Below are 21090 nucleotides of genomic sequence, written 5' to 3'. Positions count from 1 at the left end.
TTTGCAAAAAACTACTAGATTGGGGTATTATTCACATTATTAAATGAATTTGGAGTTCTTGATTAGCATGCATTTTATGTGGCTTAATTGCTGTAAAGGGTACAGGCTTAATATAGTAATCCTTGCGAACGGGGGGGGGGGGGGGTTCAATTGTATTTAAAAATATACATTTATTCATTTGCCAGGCAGGAGAGGTGGTTTTTAAACTCCTTTGAAGAATCCAGCCTGGTTTTCCTTTTGTATTTTTTTTCCTTTTTTTTAGGTTACACAGTCTTTCTATTGTTTTGGAATCAAGCCGAACATCTTATGTTCACTTGTGAGAAGTAAGTAAAGTTTGTATATGGAGGAAGCCAGTCTAGCTATGTATTACAGTACAGTAGTACCTCGACATACGAGTGCCCCGACATATGAGCAATTTGAGATACGAGTAAAATTTCGAGCAAATATTTATCTTGAGATATGAGACAAATTTTGATATACGAGCATACAGCGGACCCGAGAGGCTGCTCATAAGTACATCATGGGCACTGTTTTTCCCGTCGCAAGTCCCTCGTGTAATGTCTCTACAAGCACTGTGTTTTTTTTTTCCGTTAGTCAGTGCGAATGGCGGATCGATCGCTAATACGAGAGGAGTATACTAATTCTCATTGGCAAGTGGTCCTGCGTTATCCTATTGTGAGGACATATGTGTGCATCGTTTTGGGAATATTTTGAAGGGAAGACAAAATCAAACAACAGTCGATATTGAATGAAAGTCAGTTTGGAGGCGGGGCAAATAGAGCCAACCCGGGAGAAGAAAGGTATCAAATGTCAAACTAAATTAGAATTAAGTTTAGTGTTAGGTTCGATTAAACTTATTTTTGAGTGTGTCTGCAACGTAATCTAAGTTCATTTAAGTTTGTTTATGTTATGTTACGACCGTCTTGCCGTGCAAAAAGTCTCTCCGTCTAATTTTGGTACTATTATACACATTTTAGTACTTTTAAACCACTAGTTATTTGTGACTTTTTTAAAAGATGTCGAATTAGAACAAATAAATGTTTTTCCAATCCAATATCCTGTTTTTGGTCTTTTTTCAGAGGCTTGGAACGAATTAATTTGTTTTTAGTTCATTTCTATGGGAAACGTTGATTTGAGATACGGGTAAATCGACATACGCGTTCAGTCCCGGAAGGCATTAAACTCGTAGTCTACCTACGTCTCTTATGACTTAACAGTTAAGTCATAAGAGACGTAGGGAGACTATCTTCTTGTGGAAATTATTGGTATTGCCACCACGGGGAGTATCTTTTTTCTTTCATAATGACATAATAAAAATTTTAAAGGGCTGATTTGAATCACGTTTCAGCAATTTCCTGTATTTTAAAACAAGGTTCATGTCTTATTTAAATTGATTAATGTGATTTTTCAGTTTTAAAATGAGTTTAAAATAAAAGCAAAATGGACTGCTGAAGCCCAGGGTTGATTCAGGGACCTTAGAATCTTCAGTTTAACAGTCTCCCATCTGAGCTACTTCAGCTGGCAGTCTGCTCAAAACCTCAACTGCAGATTGACTATTGGCCTAATTGTACTATAAGAGCTCGAGTTGTTCCTTTTTGTTGCAAGTATTTTTCAGTCCTGTTTGTATTCAATTCATTGATGTATTTCCTTGTCAGCTGATTGGAAATTGGTTCCTTTATCAGAATACATCTCTGTTACGTGTCCGCCTCTGGCAAGAAATCTTCTGATTGCGTTGAGCCGAGCATCAGTGTCATGGGAAGACAACACTTCCAATGAATCCATTCAGTCATCATGGGTCCCGCGGATCTTCGTAATGGGTTGTTGGAGCATGTACTTGCGGACTTTAGACAAAAGGCAGACTCCACCCTAGACTGGTCACCAGACTGCCTTAGGGCACACAGAGAGACATAATCATTTGCACTCACAATCATACTACCATCAGGAATCGAGCCCACAACTCCCCACATTGTAGTCAGGTGAGTGAACCAACACACCATTCGGCAGTCTCCAATTAACTTTGTGTATTCCAAATGTATTGTTCTTATCGCAAGGCATGCGAAGTTTACGCAGTGGTGGACTGTCAGGGCCTGCAAGGCCTTCTCTGCTGGCCTAAAAAATCTGAATCGCAGACTGATGTTAATTATGTTTTGTCTATGAATACTTAATAAATAATTCCAAATTGTCTGTCAGGTTCCTTTTATTGCCCATCCCCTGGTTGCGCTGCTTCCAGATGTGTGTTTTCATATTTAAGCATCTAACCAATCACGAATAAGGACAACCTTATTCCAGCCAATACGACCTAGAGTAAAAGTAACACTAATATAAAATGAAAGAAAATCAGCACACCTAAATCAGAAACTACCACTCCACACATTTTGGGTAAAAACCGGGAAAACAACATTGGTTTTGTACCTAAAAATGAAACAAATTCTTCGAAAAATATTGGGTCTTGTAGGTCATGTGACACACATTGGTCCAATCAGAATTGCGGCTTCCAGCAGTAAGGCAACTCACCTGTACTTAATAACAATACGTAAAGTCATTCATTTCAAATTCACTCTGTTGCGTTATTTTCTCAAATACAAAGGAAGAAGAAACTTGAAGTTTCTATTTGGATTTCTAAGACTTTGACGTAAAATAATATTTGGTGTTATCCTGGGGAGACCATGTCCTTATAATATGTGGTGTATTCCAACCTATTAGGGATAATTTCGTTGAGTCCACCTGTTGAACTGTGGCGCATCCATACATGGGTATCAGCATTGTTGCACTCTTGGTTCAAGGTAAAAGACGTCAACGGATGACTGTGTCCTGGCTCTCTTCTTAAATACAGTACAACTGGCGATGTGGATTAATTGCGGAGGGAAAAAGGCAAAAGAGACACTGTCAGTAGTAGTGAGTACAATGGCCCAAATCGGCAAGGTTGATGAATATAAGACTGAAAAATAGCCGTGGACCACATATATCGAGTGGTTGGAGCAGTTCCTTGATGCGAACGACATCGACCCGGCGAAGTATGTAGCCATGTTGCTATGCGTAATGGGAGCTATCATATACGGACTTTTGAGGAACTTGGTCCAACCTGACAAGCCCAAAGATAAATCTTTCGACGATGAAGAATGTGACATATTTTACTCATTCATTTTATTGTAGCTGTTTCATTTTGATATATCACCACTGTAGGATTAAAACTCTTGTTCTTGACTCGATTACAATGTACAAAGGCTCTCTGTCTGAGATTCTTCTTTGAGGTTGATTTCACGCTGATAAGAAGACAGATGGTGGGCTTCCAAAAGACAGTGGAGACAAGGTGCTAGACAGATGGTGCGGACTTCAAAGGACAGTGGAGACAAGGACTTAGACGATGTGGATTCCAGGGCCAGCAGTTACGGAGACAAATGTACAGTGGAAAATCCCAGGGAGGATACCCCTCAAGACCGTCGTGGACCAGTCCGCATCTCATTGGAATCAGCGAATGAATATTCATTTTTGTATTATACTATAACTGGGAAAACTCAGGTTTGGACTTTTGTCTTTTCTCATCCTCCACTATGCACGGCGATGCTCAGCTGGTTTATATTTGGGAGGGGGACCTGCAGCTCTGTAAGGATCAATTTGTCTGGAATAAATCATCTGTGGATTAAACCGCTCAACCCTGGTCTCTTTCCTACGATGCTGAACATGCACAATTGTTAGACGGGATAAGACTGAGTTAAGGAATTAGGGTCAGGTGCTAAAACTTTACGTCTAACAACGACAATGTGAGGATTTTGAAGGAACATTTTGAGCCAAAGCCAATATTGGTCGCAGAAAGATTCCGCTTTAACAAATGTAATCAAAAGAGGAATCAAACTGTGGCACAGTATGTAGCAAAACTAAAGCAACAAGAAGCAAATTGTGAGTTTGGCACTAATTTGGATTCGGCACTGCGAGACAGGTTCGTGAGTGCACTCAAAAAATGAAATGTGCCAAAGAAGATTGCTTTCTGAGGCAGAACAAGAAGAGTTTGCCATCATGACAGTCAGTAGTGATAATGATGAGCTATACAGGGCCACATTCACTATTAATGGGGTGTCTCTTGACATGGAAATAGACACTGGAGCAGCAAGAAGTGTCATTTCACAAGCAACCTATAGCAGAATGTTTGCAGATTTGCCTTGACAGCCCACAAAGGTGAAGCTTAAAGCTTACAATGGGGGCAGCATTCAGGTTTCTGGACAGTTCATGACCAAAGTAAAATATGAGGATCAAGAAGTGGAAATGCCACTGTTAGTCGTGAAGGGAAAGGGAGCATCCCTCTGTGGAAGAAACTGGCTCAGACAGTTTAATCTGAACTGGAAGTGCATCAAATACGTACGTACAAAGCAAACTGTTAAAGACATTTTGGACTGTTAGACGATAAGTTTTGGCATCTGACTCCAACAACGTTTGTCTATCTGAAACTACGGCTTAACGACCTAACAATAGTGCATGTTTAGAATCCGGAGAGAAGACCAGGATTACTCCACAGATGATTTATTCCTGACAAGGAGATCTAATACAGAGCTCTGGGTCTCGGGTCCCTAACACAAACAGCTGTGCGTCTTCGTGACCATCGAGAGACAACACCAAAACCGAGTTGCCCAGTTTTCATAACACAAATATGAATAACGCATTAGCTGATTAAAGGTATGATGTTGACCGGTCCACGACGGTCTCGAGGGTTCCACCCTCTCTTGGGATTTTCCAGTTGCCTCTGTATCAGTTGGCCTTGGGTGAAGCCATCAGTAATCAACCTCAAAAGAATATCTTGTACTGAAAGCTTCCTTTATTCCTTGTGCAGGCATTAATATAAGGGAACATTCTGTTTGCGTGCGTCATCAACCTGAAAACATGTGTTTAATCATACAGTAGTAATATATAAAAATAAAGCCTTATGTTTTGTTGCAATGATTCATCTGTAATAAAATATATGATTAAAATATGTCGTAGTCTTCATTATATATAACCATTGATTAAAAAAAACAATTGATGGCTTGAAACTTGTCATTGATTGTCCATTGCTTTCACCTGTGTGTCACCCAACTATTTTTCCATGTCTCATTAACCCATGTCTGTATTTATTCTTGTGTTCTACCTCTTTTGGTTCTTTTTTGTAATTTTTGATTCAGGGCTTTTATGTTTTCAGTTTGCTTTTGGTGTTTTTGATTACCTAAAACCTTTTGATATACCAAGGATTGTATTGACACACTGTGTCGGCACTGTATTGAAACCGTGTTGGTCATTCATTAGTGACCCCTGCAGTAGTTATAAAATCATTGCAGGTGAAAAAAACCCTTGTTTTTTATATTCCAAACGGAGTTGATATGTAAAATAGATCAAATTTGAGTTACAATTTTTAACTTATGTCCACATTTTTGTTAACTGTTAAATCACATGAAATATAAGTGATTTCGTTTTGCGTCACACGATCAAAATGGTTCCACACTGGGGAAAACTTCTTAGAACGAGTTGTTTCTTTGATATACATATGACAATTACGCAAAAGCCCATCCAACAGCCCTACAACACTTTGATACAGTTTATGTCTTTAAACTAAACACTTTGGCCAAACTATACATTTCCTGTACCGGTCACGTGATTCTTTCTTAAAGCTATACACGCCCTACTTCCGACTTTCACTCTTGAATTCTCGGCACAGTGCTGACGCAATAGTGTCGATCGTACCATCACTACCAGCAAAACCTTCTTTAGCTTAGCCTAGCTAGCAGATACCAAAGAAACAAGTCCGGTTCGTCCAAGAACTCGTTGAACCTTTGCGCACTACTTTAGCTAAGCCTAGCAGATATCAAAGGAACAAGTCGTCGAATGCTTGTTTATGCTTTAGCTTAGTTTAGCTAGCAGCTATCAAAGAAACAAGTCACCGAAGAACTCGTTGGAATTTTCCTGGCTAAGTTAGCTTAGCCTAGCTAGCAGCTACTGAAGGAAAACGTCGTCGAAGAGCGTGTTTATGCTTTATCTTAGCTTATCTTAGCTAGCAGCATCAAAGAAACAAGTCCTCAAGTCGTCGAAGAACCCGTTAAAGTTTTGCGCCCTACTTTTTCTTAGCTTATTTTAGCTAGCAGCTATCAACAAAGGCGCCGCCATCATCAGAATCCACGTGTGGAAATGCCTGCAGGAACGAAACGGCCAAAGTTCCAGGAGGAACTTTTTGACCTCAAAGGATACAGACTAGGAGGTGGGTTGACTTTTTATTTCCATTAATTCCCTCAATGTTTAATGGAAAAATACCGTTAAGGCTTAAATGTATTCTATTGACGTAAAATTATTATAGCATTCGTATTTTTTCACGAATTCGCAATAGCGCCGTTCGAAGAAAGACGTAATAAATACTATTTCTATTTTAATGTGACCACTCTATGACGGAAAGAATAAGTCTCAACGTGTTTATCCTTTAACAACGGCAGAAAACAGTAGCTTTCCTTTTATTGTATCCTTATCACGAACAAACAATGTATTTTTCTTTATCACGCAATGCGCGAGCGCCCCCAGAGGCGTTCAAGAGCCATTCCTGCTACTTGCCCTCCATTTTTGGCTACATGCTTGAGTAACATAACACTTACTTACATGCTGTAAATTTAAAATGCAAAAAATGAAGATGCAGATGCACTAAACAACGAGAGCAGCGTTCAAACAAAGGTGTCAAATTTGCGGCCCGAGGGCCAAACCGCCATGGTGCGGCCTGCAAAGTACTTCATTTTAATGTTAAAATTCAAATGAAATTATAAATAAATTGAATATGTACTCTTTTACCCACTTTTTTTCTAGAAAAAAAATAACATTTTTATTTTAAAAATCTAATATTGAGTTGTTTTGTTTTAATAAAAATATAATATAAAAATAACAAAAATGTAAAAATAAGTGATTTAAACCATTTTGCTTTTTTAATTTAATTTTAATTTATTTTTCTCCATGAAAAACTACAAAAAAGGAAATATTTGATGGTTTCTTTAAATAAAAATCCCCCAAATTAATGATAGACTAGCTTGACTAAAAGACAGTGGCCTTCTCTGCTGGCCTAAGAAATATCTGAATCATATATTATATTTTGTCCATCAATACTTATTAAATAATTCCAAATTGTCTGTTAGCTTCCTTTCATTGCTTTCCCCCTGGTTGCACTGCTTCCAGATGTGTTTTCATATTGAAGCATTTAACCAATCACATTTCAGCCATTATTTGTTGCCAGGGTCAGAAATCTGCTCTACTGCATTAAACAAGCGTCGATAAGACTGTTGCTTTAACCAATCAGATTTCGAGTGGGCAACACCACAATGTCTTGTCGCAGGCGTAGGGATACGTCATTGCCTTCTCGCAGGCGTAGGGATACGTCATCACTTTCACCAGGAGGAAAACAAACCGATTTGGTTGCAGATTTGCTGATAAAGCCATTTTCCAGACGGACTTTTCCAGAAAAAAAATGGAAATCATTAAGAAAGGGTGGCCAACTCCAAAGCTAGCTAGCCTGTTACAACCAAGAAAAGGGTTTGTCCGCCTCTTTCAGTTCGCTAACTACGAGCACTACCCCTGGCTCTCGGGCTCCGAGGAACACTGCAAATTGTATTGCTGGGAATGCTTGTTATTTGCCACCGGTCGACATGGTGTTTGGAGCAACATTGGATTTGCAAATTTGACTTGTTTAACTAAAGCACTGCCGGACACTTACAAGCAACGGTGCTCTCCAAAACTTTTGGCGAAACCCGAGTGGTGTTACAGTTCAGCGAGCAAGTGCGCGGGGAAACGCAGCGCCACAACGAAAAGGTAAAGAAAAATAGGGAAATCTTAAAAAGTTCAATAGACTGTGTAAACTTTTATTTCGGGGACACGATGAAAGCGCTGCATCCCCAAACAAAGGTAATTATGTGGAACTTCTTTCTCTCATTGCTGAGAGAAACACGGATTTACATTACCAGTCGTCCACTAATAAAGTGTTTAGTGGCAGGTCGGGCAAAATACAAAAATACCTGATCACTGGTATTGCTGATGTGATGGATGAAGAGATCAAAAGGGGAAAAAGTACTGTTTGTCTCTGTAATGGTGAATGAGTCTGTGCGGTGTGGATTTAAAGCACATCTGGATTATTTTGAATTTAGTTTTTTTGCTTCACACATTTAATGGCATTTTTAAGCATTCAGACGTGCTTTTTCTATAATACTGAACAACAAACTGGATGTACAGTTTTGTCTTGCTAGAGTAAAGGATTTTTGTGGCACAGTTGAGCGCGAAAGGAGCCGATATGAGGAAATCTACGAGGCCACTGAATGCAGTGCGGGTGCTCCAAGCGCACAAAAGAGGTCAAGCGCAAGATTATCGCGTGCACTACCTTCAACTCCACAACAGGATTCTGGACAATATTATTTGCCAGACGCGGACCAGATTTCAAGAACACGAAAGACTGATGTTTCTCTCTCTCCTCGACCCACAGAAGTTTCGGGAATACCAGAAAACTTTGCCACATGCAGCTGTCCCATCTTAACGCAGAGCCACGGAACACTTTTCGATCTGCCTCGGCTAAGAACAGAACTGATTGTTATGTATGCCACAGATTATTTTACAGGAACATCTCCCACTGATCTCCTTGACTTCCTTCGGCAGAAAAATCTGAGTGAGAGCATGGGGTGGCTGTACACAGTGGGTTTGACAGTGACCACCGTGTCCACTGCTTCTGTCGGACGAACATTTTCAGCGCGAAACAGAATCAGAACTTATGCCAGAAATACAACAGGGCAGACTCGACTGTCAGCATTAGCTTTGATGGCGATAGAAAAGTACTTCTTGAAGGACCTGAAACGCACGTGTAATCTGTACGACAGAGTAATTGAAATATTCTTGAGGAAAGAAAGGAGGAGGGCTTTTGTGTATAAATAAAAATAAGTGCAATATTCATTGTTATATAGGGTATTTATGTTTCGTGACCGGACGATTCGCCGAAAGACATTTCGCAGATGGATGTCTGGCCGACGGACAGTTCGCCGAACGGACGTTTCGGCGAAACGGGATTCACGCGCTCGCCCCGCCCCCGGATCGTGTGTAATTGTTTTTCAACCTCGGGCCGCGGGCCATATACGGCCCGTTACAGATAACATTCATTTAGGAATAACAAGGGCATGTACTGCCCCCCGCTGGGCATATTTCTAAATACAAGTACATAATACAATGTGCTGCCTTTTTTTTAAAATTATTTTTTACTTTATCCTTGCGTTTAAAGTAGTAGCCATTTGGACACACAATGTAATTTATCAAAGCTGGGGATTGATGTCTGACACAGAAAAAACAACACTAGAAGACTTCTGTGAAATTCTAAGTGCTTTGGACATACTAGAGGGCGTAGAGAATACCTGAAAATGCCATGGAACACACTTTTACTTCTAGTTTAATTTTAAATAATTTCCCATTATTTTAGGAAATATATATTCAAAATGATTTGCTGAGAACCTTAATTCAGAGATTAATCTCAACGTTTTCTATGCTGGTGTAATTTTTTTGGAGTAGGATTTATGGATTTACAATTTCATTACAGTAGTACTTACTGTTACTACTACTTTATTTTCTCTATTTCTTCTGTCACTTACTGATCTGCGTGATCTCCAAATATATATATATATATATATATATATTACCAACTACAATAATATGTCTGTTAACGCAGATGCCTCACTAACGGGGGAATTGAACCATTTCTTTGCCCGCTTTGAGACTGACAAATCAGACCCAGTCTCAACACCCCCACCACCCTGCAGCAATACACTGACGTTCCGGGAACAGGAAGTGAGACTGGTAATGCGGTCTGTGAACACCAGGAAGGCTGCTGGCCCAGACGGAGTACCTGGGAAGGTGCTCAAAGCCTGTGCTGACCAGCTGGCTGGAGTCTTCACAAAAAATTTCAATTGTTCCCTGCAACAATCCATCATTGCATCCTGTCTGAAATCTGCCACCATTATCCCTGTCCCCAAAAAGCCAACCATTGAAGCATGAATGATTATAGGCCTGTTGCACTCACGCCTGTGATCATGAAGTGCTTTGAAAAGTTGGTTGCCCGCCATATCAGGAATACAATCCCACCCTCAATTGACCCTCACCAGTTTGCTTATAGAGCAAACAGGTCCACTGAGGATGCTATTGCCATTGCTCTACATACAGCACTGAGCCACCTGGAACACCATGGGAACTACGTGAGGAGGCTCTTCATTGACTATAGCTCAGCCTTCAACACCATAAAACCGGACATTCTGACTGACAAACTCTCCCACCTTGGACTATCCTCTTCAATCTGCTGCTGGATAAAGAACTTCTTGACCAACCGACCACAAACTGTTAGACTTGGTCACCACCTCTCTTCCTCCATTACACTGAGCACTGGCTCCCCTCAAGGCTGTGTACTGAGTCCTCTTCTGTACTCCCTGTACACATACGACTGTACACCCACCCAACAGTCTAACGCCATCATCAAAATCGTTGACGACACCACTGTGGTCGGACTCATCTCAGGAGGGAATGAGTCGGCCTACAGAGATTAGGTCAACAAACTGTCTTCGTGGTGCTCGGTGAACAATCTCACACTGAACACCACTAAAACTAAATAAATAATCCTGGACTTTCGCAAACACGGCACAGATCTGGCCCCACTCCTCATAAATGGAGTATGTGTAGGCAGGGTCCAGTCCTTTAAATTCCTGGGGGTCCACATCATGGATAAGCTCTCATGGTCTACAAACATCACGGCAGTAGTGAAGAAGGCTCAGAAACGACTCCATTTCCTCAGGGTACTTAGGAAGAACAACTTGGGCACCAAGCTTCTGATAACCTTCTATAGAACCACTGTAGAGAGCATCCTGGTGTACTGCATCAGTGTGGTATGCTGGAAGCACGGCGGCAGACAAAAAGGCCATGCAGAAAGTGATTAACACTGCCCAGAGGATTGTCGGCTGCTCTCTGCCCTCACTGGAAGACATTGCCAGCCCTCGTTACCTCAGCAGAGCCAGGAACATCATAGGGGACCCTTACCACCCTGGTCACAATCTGTTCCAGCTGCTGTCCTCTGGCAGACGCTATAGGTCCCACAAAGTATGGACAAATAGGCTTAAGGACAGTTTTTCCCCACATCCATCAGAACTCTAAATTTGCGGTAACACAACACACATTCCCTTCTGAGGTAATATGAAAAGATGTTTGGGTGGTGATCTGCCTCCTACTAGCTGACTGAAGGTAAGTGAAAGACAGTGAGAGGTAAGTGACCTGTATCCATAACAGCAGAATGCCAAATTACAAGTCCGTAACTATCACTTATTTAGGTCTTTTGCCGAGTAAACGCAGCGTATGGAGAAGCACCACCAATTTCGTCATACGCAGTTTCTGGGTGTGATGACAAGTAGGCTTTTTTGTTGTTGATGATGACGGCAGGGCCTATGTCTGATTATTATTATTAGTATTATTATTAAATTTACTCTCTTTAGAACAAAGCCAAGACGCCATGCTTTTTTTGTAACTAAATGGAATTTTCCAGTAACGCCGCCTATGGAAATGTCCACTACACCGCCTGTGTTAAGGCGTGGGCGTGGAGGAAGTGGGAGAGCGGAGAATGCTGTTCAGGATGATGTTCATCATGGACAGCACCTCCCACCCCCTGCATGAGTCTGTGGAGTCCCTCCGAAGCTCTTACAGCAATAGACTGCTGCACCCTCACTGCAGGAAGGAGCGCTTCCACAGATCCTTCCTCCCATCAGCTGTCAGGCTCTTTAACAAAAAAATGGCTGTGTTAAGACCTAACGTATGCATGTATATACATCTATGTGCATCTATGTATATATGTGCTTATATATGTATGTGTATGTATGTGTATGTGTATGTACATGTATGTATATACAGTGGTACCTCGACCTACGATCAGCTTTACCTACGACATGCTCGAGGTACGATGAAATTTTCGATCGAATAATTCGCCCCCGATACGATCAAAATTTCGAGATGCGACCAAGCCAGGTGGCCATGACATAAGAGGCTGTTTATCAGTGTAGCGCACTGTCTTTTTTTGCTGCATCTCTTTCGTATATAACAGATATCTACAAGCACTGAACGAATTATTCAGACTCGTTTTTCCCACACATCGACCAGGAAACGCACAACGCGCATGCGTGGGCAAAAAGAGGTCTTTCTGGGTAATGAAGTATACTCTTGCACACAACACCGATAGCCAATGGCACCCTTTCTCAGAATATAACTTCATTACCCATAATCAATCCGTGGGTAGGCGGTTGCATTTCCTGTTTTCCCCCCTTAGCCTGTTAGCTCCCGTTGGCGGAGCGATCGATAATTCAAGACTACTTCTCGTTGGCAAGTGGTCGTGTGTTATCCTATTGTGAGGACATCTGTGTGCATCATCTTCGGAATATTTTGAAGGGAATACAACAGCCCATCGATAGCGAACATGAGGGTGGTAGCGTGGCAAACAACTAACCCGGCCAGAACGAAGGTAAAAAAATATATAGAATTCAGTTTTGTGTAAAGTTACATTAAACATATTTTTGAATGTCTGTATATATTAATCCAAGTTAATTTAAATTTGTTTGTATATATATGTATGTATTTCAGCAACACGCTTCTTTATTTATATATTTATTCATGTATTTATTTATTAACGTATTACTGTGATAGCTTTGCACTTTTATATAACTGTTAATATATCCATAACAGAATTAGACGGCGGAGCCAACTTGTACCCGTGTGTAGCTCTTTATTGCAACACTCAGACCACCTTCAAAACATGTCAACATCCAGGTCACGTTGTACTACACAATGGCCACTAGGTGGCAGTGGTTAAACACTTGTTTAACCTGATGCAACTAACAGTTATAATATCAATATACTACAATTACCTATCTATTTATGTCTAAAATGCCTTTCCTATTTCTACATCCTCACTCTCTTGCTACTGTGACAACGAAATTTCCCGAATACGGGATAAGTAACGTTATCCAATTCAAGGACTCCACTGCCTTAGCACCTGCATGCCAGACGGTACTCGGACGTTGGGTCGACCGGACGTTTGGTCGCCGGGTTGTTACTGTTGAAACCAGCTCTCAAAATTATAATCATGAGAGAGTTTAATATCTAATATCAAAATTTGAACAGTAAACTGTCATAATTTGACAGCGAGCTAACCCGGCGACCAAACGTCCATTCTACCAAACGTCTGTTCTACCAAACGTGCGGTCGACCAAACGTCCGGTAGACCAAATGTCCGGGGACCAAACGTCTTTTGACGAAACGTCCGGTCACGATGCCAGACAGGCGAGCCCAGAACTGCAAAATAGGAGGGTTTAAGTACGGGCAGGATGTGGACCGTGATTGGAGGAGGGATAAGTGGGAGATCGTCACAGCTTTGTTGGCCTGGGCAGTGCTCTGCCACAGCTAAACAGATAAAGGCAACTGCAAAACAAAACCAATACAACCCAGGACATAATGTATACCCAGGCTGACAGCCGTAACAGTGACGAAATGAATGTATGGTACCCTTTTCCGTTTGATTTCATTTCTGTGAACAAGAAATTCAGTCATTTTAATTGGAAAATGTTTCATCATTTATCTTCGTGTCTTTGCAGGGTTCCCTCAACAAAAAATGAGAGATGAGCAACTTCCAATCAAAAAGGAGGAAGATCATTTCACCTGGTCCCCAGGTGATTCCATGAAAAAGGAAGATTTGGGCGTGGCCAGTGAAGGGGCAGAGCCTGCAAACGCCTCAGCATGGCCCCAAATTAAAGAGGAGGAGCCAGAGTTCCCTCAACAACAACACAAGAGAGAAGAGCAATCTCCAATCAAAAAGGAGCAGCAAAATGTCACCGGGTCAACTGGTGAGCCATTCAAGAGGGAAGATAATCTGTGCGGGGCCAACAGAGCGGCGCAGACTGAACTGCGGCTCAAAAGGAATGCAAGCAGACAATGTCATCGCTCCACCAGATGGCGACAACGTGCCTAATGACGATGAAGGTCTTAAGAAAACTCTGTGTGGGAAAACCTTTGGGACAAAGTCTACTTTGAAAACACGAGGAGCTACACTTGTGGGAAACCATTTTTGTGCTCAGTGTGTTTGTAAAGACTTTTCTCAAAATGAACACTTAAAACCCACATAAGAAGCCACACTGGTGAAAAAGCATTTTCATGCTCGATTTGTGGTAAAATGTCTCTCAAAAGAACTACTTAAAAGGCCACTTAAGAACACACTGGTGAAAATCCATTTTCTTGCTCAGTTTGTGGTCAAGCATTCCCATTTAAGAAAAGCTTAAAAACGCACCTAATGGCCCACAATGGTGAAAGACCAATTTCATGCTCAATTTGTGGTCAATCCTTTCCGCATCAGCAATATTTAATATCCCACTCAAGCACCCATACTGGTGAAAAACCATTTACCTGCTCATAAAATAATGCAATTAAAAACACTACTTATTTTTGCATCACTCGAACCGGAAGCCGTTTGGTGAGATTAGGTCAGTGTGCAAAACTAGATTATTTAATCATTTTTGAGGTTTATGTGATGAATAACAATAAATGAAGAGGATAATATATTTTAAATAATCAACATAATCTGATTGTCACCACTATTTTGTCTTTAAATTGTGTACCGGATGACTGAATCAAACCTAAAATGTGACTTTTCTGGCATATCTTATTGTGAAATAATCAACCATGCTGTGATAATAAATTTGTAAAAGTAAGAAAAAAATATTTCCCATTTTCGACTACATGTAGTGATACATATCTTTTTGTCTATGCAGGTGTCAGGGAATATCTTAGTCCTGATGGGCAAGAGTTTGTTGGCCTTAAAGAGCTCCCCCAAATCAAAGAGGAGGAGCCAGAGTTCCCTCAACAACAAATGAGAGAAGAGCAACTTCCAATCCAAAAGGAGGATGATGATGTCACCTGGTCACCTGATGAGGCCTTGACGAGGCAAGATGATCTGGCCTGGGCCAGTGGAGGGGTGGAGCCTGCAAACACCTCATGGCTCCAAATTAAAGAGGAGCCAGAGTTCTCTGAACAAACAATGATAGATGAGCAATTTCCAATCAAAAATGAGGAAGATTATGTCACCTGGTCACCTGGTGAGTCCATGAAGTGGGGTGATCTGGGCGTGGCCAGCGTAGGGGTGGAGCCTGAAAACGCCTCAACATGGACCCCAATGATAGAGGAGGAGCCAGAGTTCCCGCAACAGTGCAAAAGAGAAGAGCAACCTCCAATCAAAAACGAGGAATGTGTCAAATGGTCAACTGGTGAGCCTTTCAAGAGTGAAGATGATCTGGCCGTGGCCAACAGAGGGGCGGAGCTTCTGAGCGGCAGCTCAATGGAAGGATGGCGAGCAGAAAATTTAATTGCTCCTTTATCAGATGGCAATGATTTGCTTTTTGTCGATGATGATGTTGAAAACGTTAAGAAAAATCCCAGTGGCGACAAACTCTGCAAATGCTTTCAGTGTGGGAAAACTTTTGGGAAAAAGTCTACTTTGAAAACCCATAGTCGGAGCCACACTGGGGAGAAACCATTATGTACAGTTTGTGGTAAAACATTCACACACAAGGGACACTTAAATAGTCATGCAAGAACACACATTGGTGAAAAACCATTTTCCTGCTCAGTTTGTGGTCAAAGATTTACACGGAAGGGACACTTAAATAGTCATGCAAGAACACACACTGGTGAAAAACCATTTTCGTGTTCAGTTTGTGGTCAAAGATTTACATGGAAGTCAAGCTTAATCTATCATGCAAAAATACACACTGGTGAAAAACCATTTTCGTGTTCAGTTTGTTGTCAAAAATTCACACGTAAGGGAAACTTAAATAGTCATGCAAGAACACACACTGGTGAAAAACCATTTCCGTGTTCAGTTTGTGGTCGAAGATTCACACAGAAGGGACACTTAATTTATCATGCAAGAACACACACTGGTGAAAAACCATTTATTTGTTCAGTTTGTGGTCAAAGATTCACATACAAGGAAGGTTTAAAAACCCACATAAGAACCCACACTGGTGAAAAACCATTTTCGTGTTCAGTTTGCGGTAAAGCCTTTTCTCAAAAGCGCCACTTAGAAAGACACACAAGAACCTACGCTGGCAAAAAATACATTTTCCTGCTCAGTGTGTGGCCCAACATTCACACAGAAGGGAAGCTTAAATAGTCATGCATGAACAAACACTGGTGAAAACCCATTTTCCTGCTCAGTTTGTGGTCGAACATTTTCCCAAAGGAGAAGCTCAAAAGAACACTTATTAACCCACACTGGAGAACAATGTTTTCCTCCTCAGTCTGTGGCCACAGCTTCGCTACAACAGCCCAATTAAAAAACCTTTCCCAGGCCTAGTTAATGTCCCAACATTTTCACATAAGGAAACCTGAAAAGAAGATTTAACAACCCGCACAGGAGAAAAGCCCCTTTTTCCTCAATTTGTGGCAGGAATATCTTAAAAACACAATTACCCAGATCGGTCAGAAACCCTTTTCCTGCTCAGATTCTTGCCAGTGATTTATTTAGTTCTAAGGATAGACTTAAAAGACGCAAATGTGTTGTGATAAGCAGTGGCCAATCACGGCTTTGCTTGCTTTGTCAATTTCTGTATGAAAGATCATTGTAATCGAAGTATAATTGTATTTTGCATTCTGAAACTCTTGTTTACACTTTTTAATGTGTAATATCGATCCGCACGATGCAAATACAGTAATACATTAAGATACGAGCTTACTGCGTGATCGAGCTAATATGTCAATTTACTTGTATCTCAAGTCAAATCTTCCCATAGAAATGAACAAAATACAAATTAATCCGTTTCCATCCTAAAAAAAACAAAAACAGGATGTTACAACGGAAAAACAGCTTTATTGTTCTAATTTACCACCGACTCACGATTGGGAACCATCTGGTGTGCTCATATCTCAAATTTGTCTCGTATCTGAAGGCCAAAATTTGCTCAGAAATTTCCTCGTTTCTCAAATTTCTTGTATGTTGGAACTTGTATGTCAAGGTATTACTGTTATAAGATAATTGAGTGTCGTTGAAGATTTTATTTACTTCACAATTCTATCCAAAATAGTAGAGCCTAAATTAGGAAATTACTAAGTAAATAATCATTAATGTGATCTAAATAACATGAAATGTCTTCACAGTTAGAGACATGCCTAAGAAATTTGAAAAATAGCAGTTTTTGTCTATTGAATTTGCTAGCAAATCCAATAAGAATATTGAGTCTTATTCAAACATGATACATTTTAATGAAAATAATTGATATATTGAATCTAAGTTCTAAGAAACATTAGTAGAAATATGGTGTGAAAGACAATGAATTTGCTCAAAATAAATAAGTAGTACAATGTCCTTATACTTTTGTCATATTATAAGATGAATTGTGTTTTTAAACCGATTTACTGCAGTATATATAACGTGTAATCTTTTTGGTAATTCCAATAAAGCTCTCTTTTTGGTGCAAAATACTTTTTGGGTCTTTGTGTTGACAAAATCAGCCTTCCAAATTCAGAGGTGACAAAAAAAGAGAAGCGTTATTTGCTAAGATTTAAAACTAAGAGGAAAATGAATACATTAATTTGAACAATTTGACAAATTAACATATAAAAGATTGTTTTCTTTCTACAGGTGTGAAAATACGGTAACTTCATGTCTGAAATTAACGGTTAATTGTTTTTATCTTTTTGATGTTGAAGGGGATAATTGGTAGAAATGTAAATAGATTTTTATTTCATGTGTAACTATTGGAAAAAATGGGTAAGAAACTTTTATAGGATATGATAGACAAACTATAAAGAAAATGTAATGTTAAATGTTTGCAAAAACTACTAGATTGGGTTATTATTCATTTGAAACAACTGCGTGATACACATTATTGAATGAATTTGGAGTTCTTGATTAGCATGCATTTTATGTGGCTTAATTGCTGTAAAGGGTACAGGCTTAATATATTAATCCTTGCAAACAGGGGGGAGATGGTGGTTCAATTCTATTAAAAATATAGTGTTAGGGTTATTAGTCTTACATTATTATATATTTGCTCGCAATGAAGAATGCTTTGCTTTACTTAGCTTGTTAACATTAGAAAAGTCATTTTAGTACATCTGCTTGCAACGGAGTAAATGCTTTGCTCCTTAGTTAGACCAAACAACCGGAAGGTCGAATCCTCTTGGACTGCTGGAATGTGGAGAAGAACGTTCGTCTCTACATGACCTTCATTTGTTTTGAGAGCTAAAACTTCTATTGTAACTAGGGTCCTTTACATCTCACTCCTATTTTCCCACCCCTCCCTTGAGAGCTGAGACGTCCATTGTAACTAGGGTCCTTGAAGCTAAAACAGGGGAAAGATGCGTGTAACGTGAGAATGAACCTGGACAGAGATGAGTCGGTTCTATTCTCTTGCAAGAATTTCACAGAGGATTGTCCCGTCTCTTTATTTGTGCGTGCATTTGGGAAAGTCAATTGGTGAACTTATACCACTACTAGGATCCAAGGGTGAAGAGGTCATCCTGCCTTTAACTTCCCTGGTAGCCACTAAGTGTGACTCACTGACTCTCACTCATTCCTTCATCTATGCTCCGAAGAGCCCTGTCAAATTGATGGGCCGGGACCTTCTTATTAAGATGTGTCCTGTCATCAAATGCAGCCCAGACGGACTAAATCTACACTTTCCAGATGGGCTCTCATTCTTTTGCAATCCCGATTGGCGTCCAGAGTTCCAGCTTCCACAACTCCAAGACTCTCCTGCAAGGCACCAACAAGCAACTGCCCCAATCTTTGCTGACATCTACTGGGCTCGCATTGACACAGACGGCTGGAAACAAGCCGAACACTACTGGCCTTTGTGACTGCCCTGGGTACGGCACCTACGTACCTATGACTTGGTTTCTGACTGCTTGCATTGCACGCTCTACGATGATAGGCAAGGTAATGAGGTCTATACTAATTCGTTCCAAACAATTGAAGGACACACTTGGAAAATACATTGTGGCGATTTGTTTATTGGTAACCCGGAGTGGCTTTCAATACACATTTGTCTGATGAACAATTAAAATGGTACATAAAGGATAACCCACCAGATCCCACCATATCACCATCTCATCCACGTTTCCATGATATCTCCTCACTCAGCAAAAGGCTTTGGACCCTTTGTACGAGAATACATGTTGGCCAAGGATTGGAAGCCCACCATAACTCAATCTTTGTTTTATTCTCCATCACTTGATGTTTATTGTGTCCAATCTGAAAAAGTCAAACCATGCTCTGTTTTGGACCATCGACTGTTAGAAGACACCATGGTTGCGAAACAATGGACAGCGACATGGGCTCAATGGTTCTCGCTTACCTGCCGGACACAATTTGTTCCGTTACTCCTATAGACATGGGCTTGTGTAATGTTGCTTTTGCACTTTTCACATGACTTCCAATCCAGTGCACGTCGAATGTAGTCTTTATAATTCAACTGTTCATTTCAGTAAATATTACAATGACATTGAAAAAGACTTTTTTAAAAAGGTACTTAGTCAAATGAAAACTGGCTGAGGATGCCAATCACATATTTGGATTATTATTCATTATAAAAGCAATTCTTTTTGTCACTTGTCTTGAACCAAGATGCCTCTTGAATTGTATGAAGTTTTCCTGCTTCCTACCTTGGCGTCTTGTGGAGCTTAGCTGTCTTGGTATTTGTCTCCTCAAGGTTGTCTGCCATCTATAGAAGAAATGGCATGATGAACATTTTTATGGGGGACATTGCATCGGTCCGATGTGGTAAAGGATGACTCACATTGAGTTTTTTTCTTGTAAATGTACTCATTCCATAACCCAGAGGTCAATGGATCGAAACCATTCTCTGCTACTCACATCAGTTCTTTTTTTGTAGAAGCAAACTACCCCGCTTCCAAATGTTACCATTGCTGTGAAAAAATTGTTCTCGAAATTTCCCCCGTAAGACGAGCATTTTGTATGACGAGCGGTCGTATGACGAGGTACCACTGTATTCGCTTTTAGGAATTAAATAAGGTACTCGGATGATACGCTGAAAGATGTTTCGCCGACAGACGTTTGACAGACGGACAGGTCGCCGAATGGACGTTTCGCCGACGTACATTTGACAGACGGACAGGTCGCCGAATGGACGTTTGGCCGAACGTTCATTCGGCCGAATCAACGTTTGGCCGAACAGTGGTTTCGCCGAAACTGGATTCACGCGCTCGACCCACCCCCGGATCGTGTGTGTACAAGTTTATCATCCTCGGCCCATTAGGATTTTTAATCCGTCCCGCCGGCGTTGTCCAAATTATAGTAAATGTTTTCGCCTGGATTTGACCCGATTGCTGTTATTTTACGGCTCGGTTCTGCTACATCTGCCCGCCCAAGAGTGCTTATTCCCGGGCTGCCATGCCCGCCCAAGAGTGCTTATTCCCGGGCTGCAATGCCCGCCCAAGAGTGCTTATTCCCGGGCTGCCATTGACGGTAGACTAATACATTGAGTGATGAGCGGCAAATGAATCATTGAGTTTTACTAAAATTTGGACAACGCCGGCGGCGGGCCGGATTAAAAATCCGAACGGGCCGTATATGGCCCGTGGGCCGAGGTTGAAAAACATGTACACACTCGATCCGGGGGCGGGGCGAGCGCGCGAATCCAGTTTCGGCGAAACCTCCGTTCGGCCAAACGTCCATTCGGCGACCTGTCCGTCTGTCAAACGTCCGTCGGCGAAATGTCATTCGGCGAATCATCCGGTCACGCTTTTCTAATGTCAATAAGCTAAGTAAAGCAAAAATAAAAATCTAGTTACATTTCTACCAATTATCCCCTTCAACATCAAAAAGATAAAAACAATTAACCGCTAATTTCAGACATGAAGTTACTGTATTTTCACACCTGTAGAAAGAAAACATTCTTTAATATATTAATTTGTCAAATTGTTCAAATTAATGTATTCATTTTGCTTAGTTTTAAATCTTACCATATAACACTTCTCTTATTTGTCACCTTTGAATTTGGAAGGCTGATTTTGTCAACAAAAACACCCGAAAAG

General features: G+C 40.8%; 1 protein-coding gene across 2 annotated transcripts; it reads left to right on the top strand.

Annotated features, from left to right (window-relative positions):
- The first annotated feature begins 5652 nt into the window (after positions 1–5652).
- On the top strand, positions 5653–17512 carry LOC144065566 (uncharacterized). 2 transcript variants are annotated; one of them, XM_077588538.1, is made up of 3 exons: positions 5653–6217; positions 13638–13886; positions 14808–17512. In XM_077588538.1, the coding sequence occupies exons 1-3, from the start codon at positions 6148–6150 to the stop codon at positions 16205–16207; spliced, it is 1719 nt and encodes a 572-aa protein (XP_077444664.1). In that variant the 5' UTR covers positions 5653–6147; the 3' UTR covers positions 16208–17512. The 2 variants fall into 2 exon arrangements, with proteins under 2 accessions (XP_077444664.1, XP_077444665.1); XM_077588539.1 differs by lacking the exon at positions 5653–6217 and adding an exon at positions 11125–11407.
- Positions 17513–21090: the final 3578 nt, after the last annotated feature.

This window comes from Stigmatopora argus, chromosome 20, assembly GCF_051989625.1.
Source record: "Stigmatopora argus isolate UIUO_Sarg chromosome 20, RoL_Sarg_1.0, whole genome shotgun sequence".
Lineage (NCBI taxonomy): Eukaryota > Metazoa > Chordata > Actinopteri > Syngnathiformes > Syngnathidae > Stigmatopora > Stigmatopora argus.
The sequence above is the reverse complement of the archived record's forward strand: the minus strand, read 5'-3'. Positions and strand labels throughout refer to the sequence as shown.

What these genes read in the sequence shown, in the direction of transcription:
- LOC144065566 (XM_077588538.1), top strand. Translation starts at nt 6,148, where the DNA reads ATGCCTGCAGGAACGAAACGGCCAAAGTTCCAGGAGGAACTTTTTGAC. An exon ending in CAAAGGATACAGACTAGGAG is followed by an intron (nt 6,218 to 13,637) that starts GTGGGTTGACTT and finishes GTGTCTTTGCAG; the next exon opens with GGTTCCCTCAACAAAAAATG. An exon ending in AAATGTCACCGGGTCAACTG is followed by an intron (nt 13,887 to 14,807) that starts GTGAGCCATTCA and finishes TTGTCTATGCAG; the next exon opens with GTGTCAGGGAATATCTTAGT.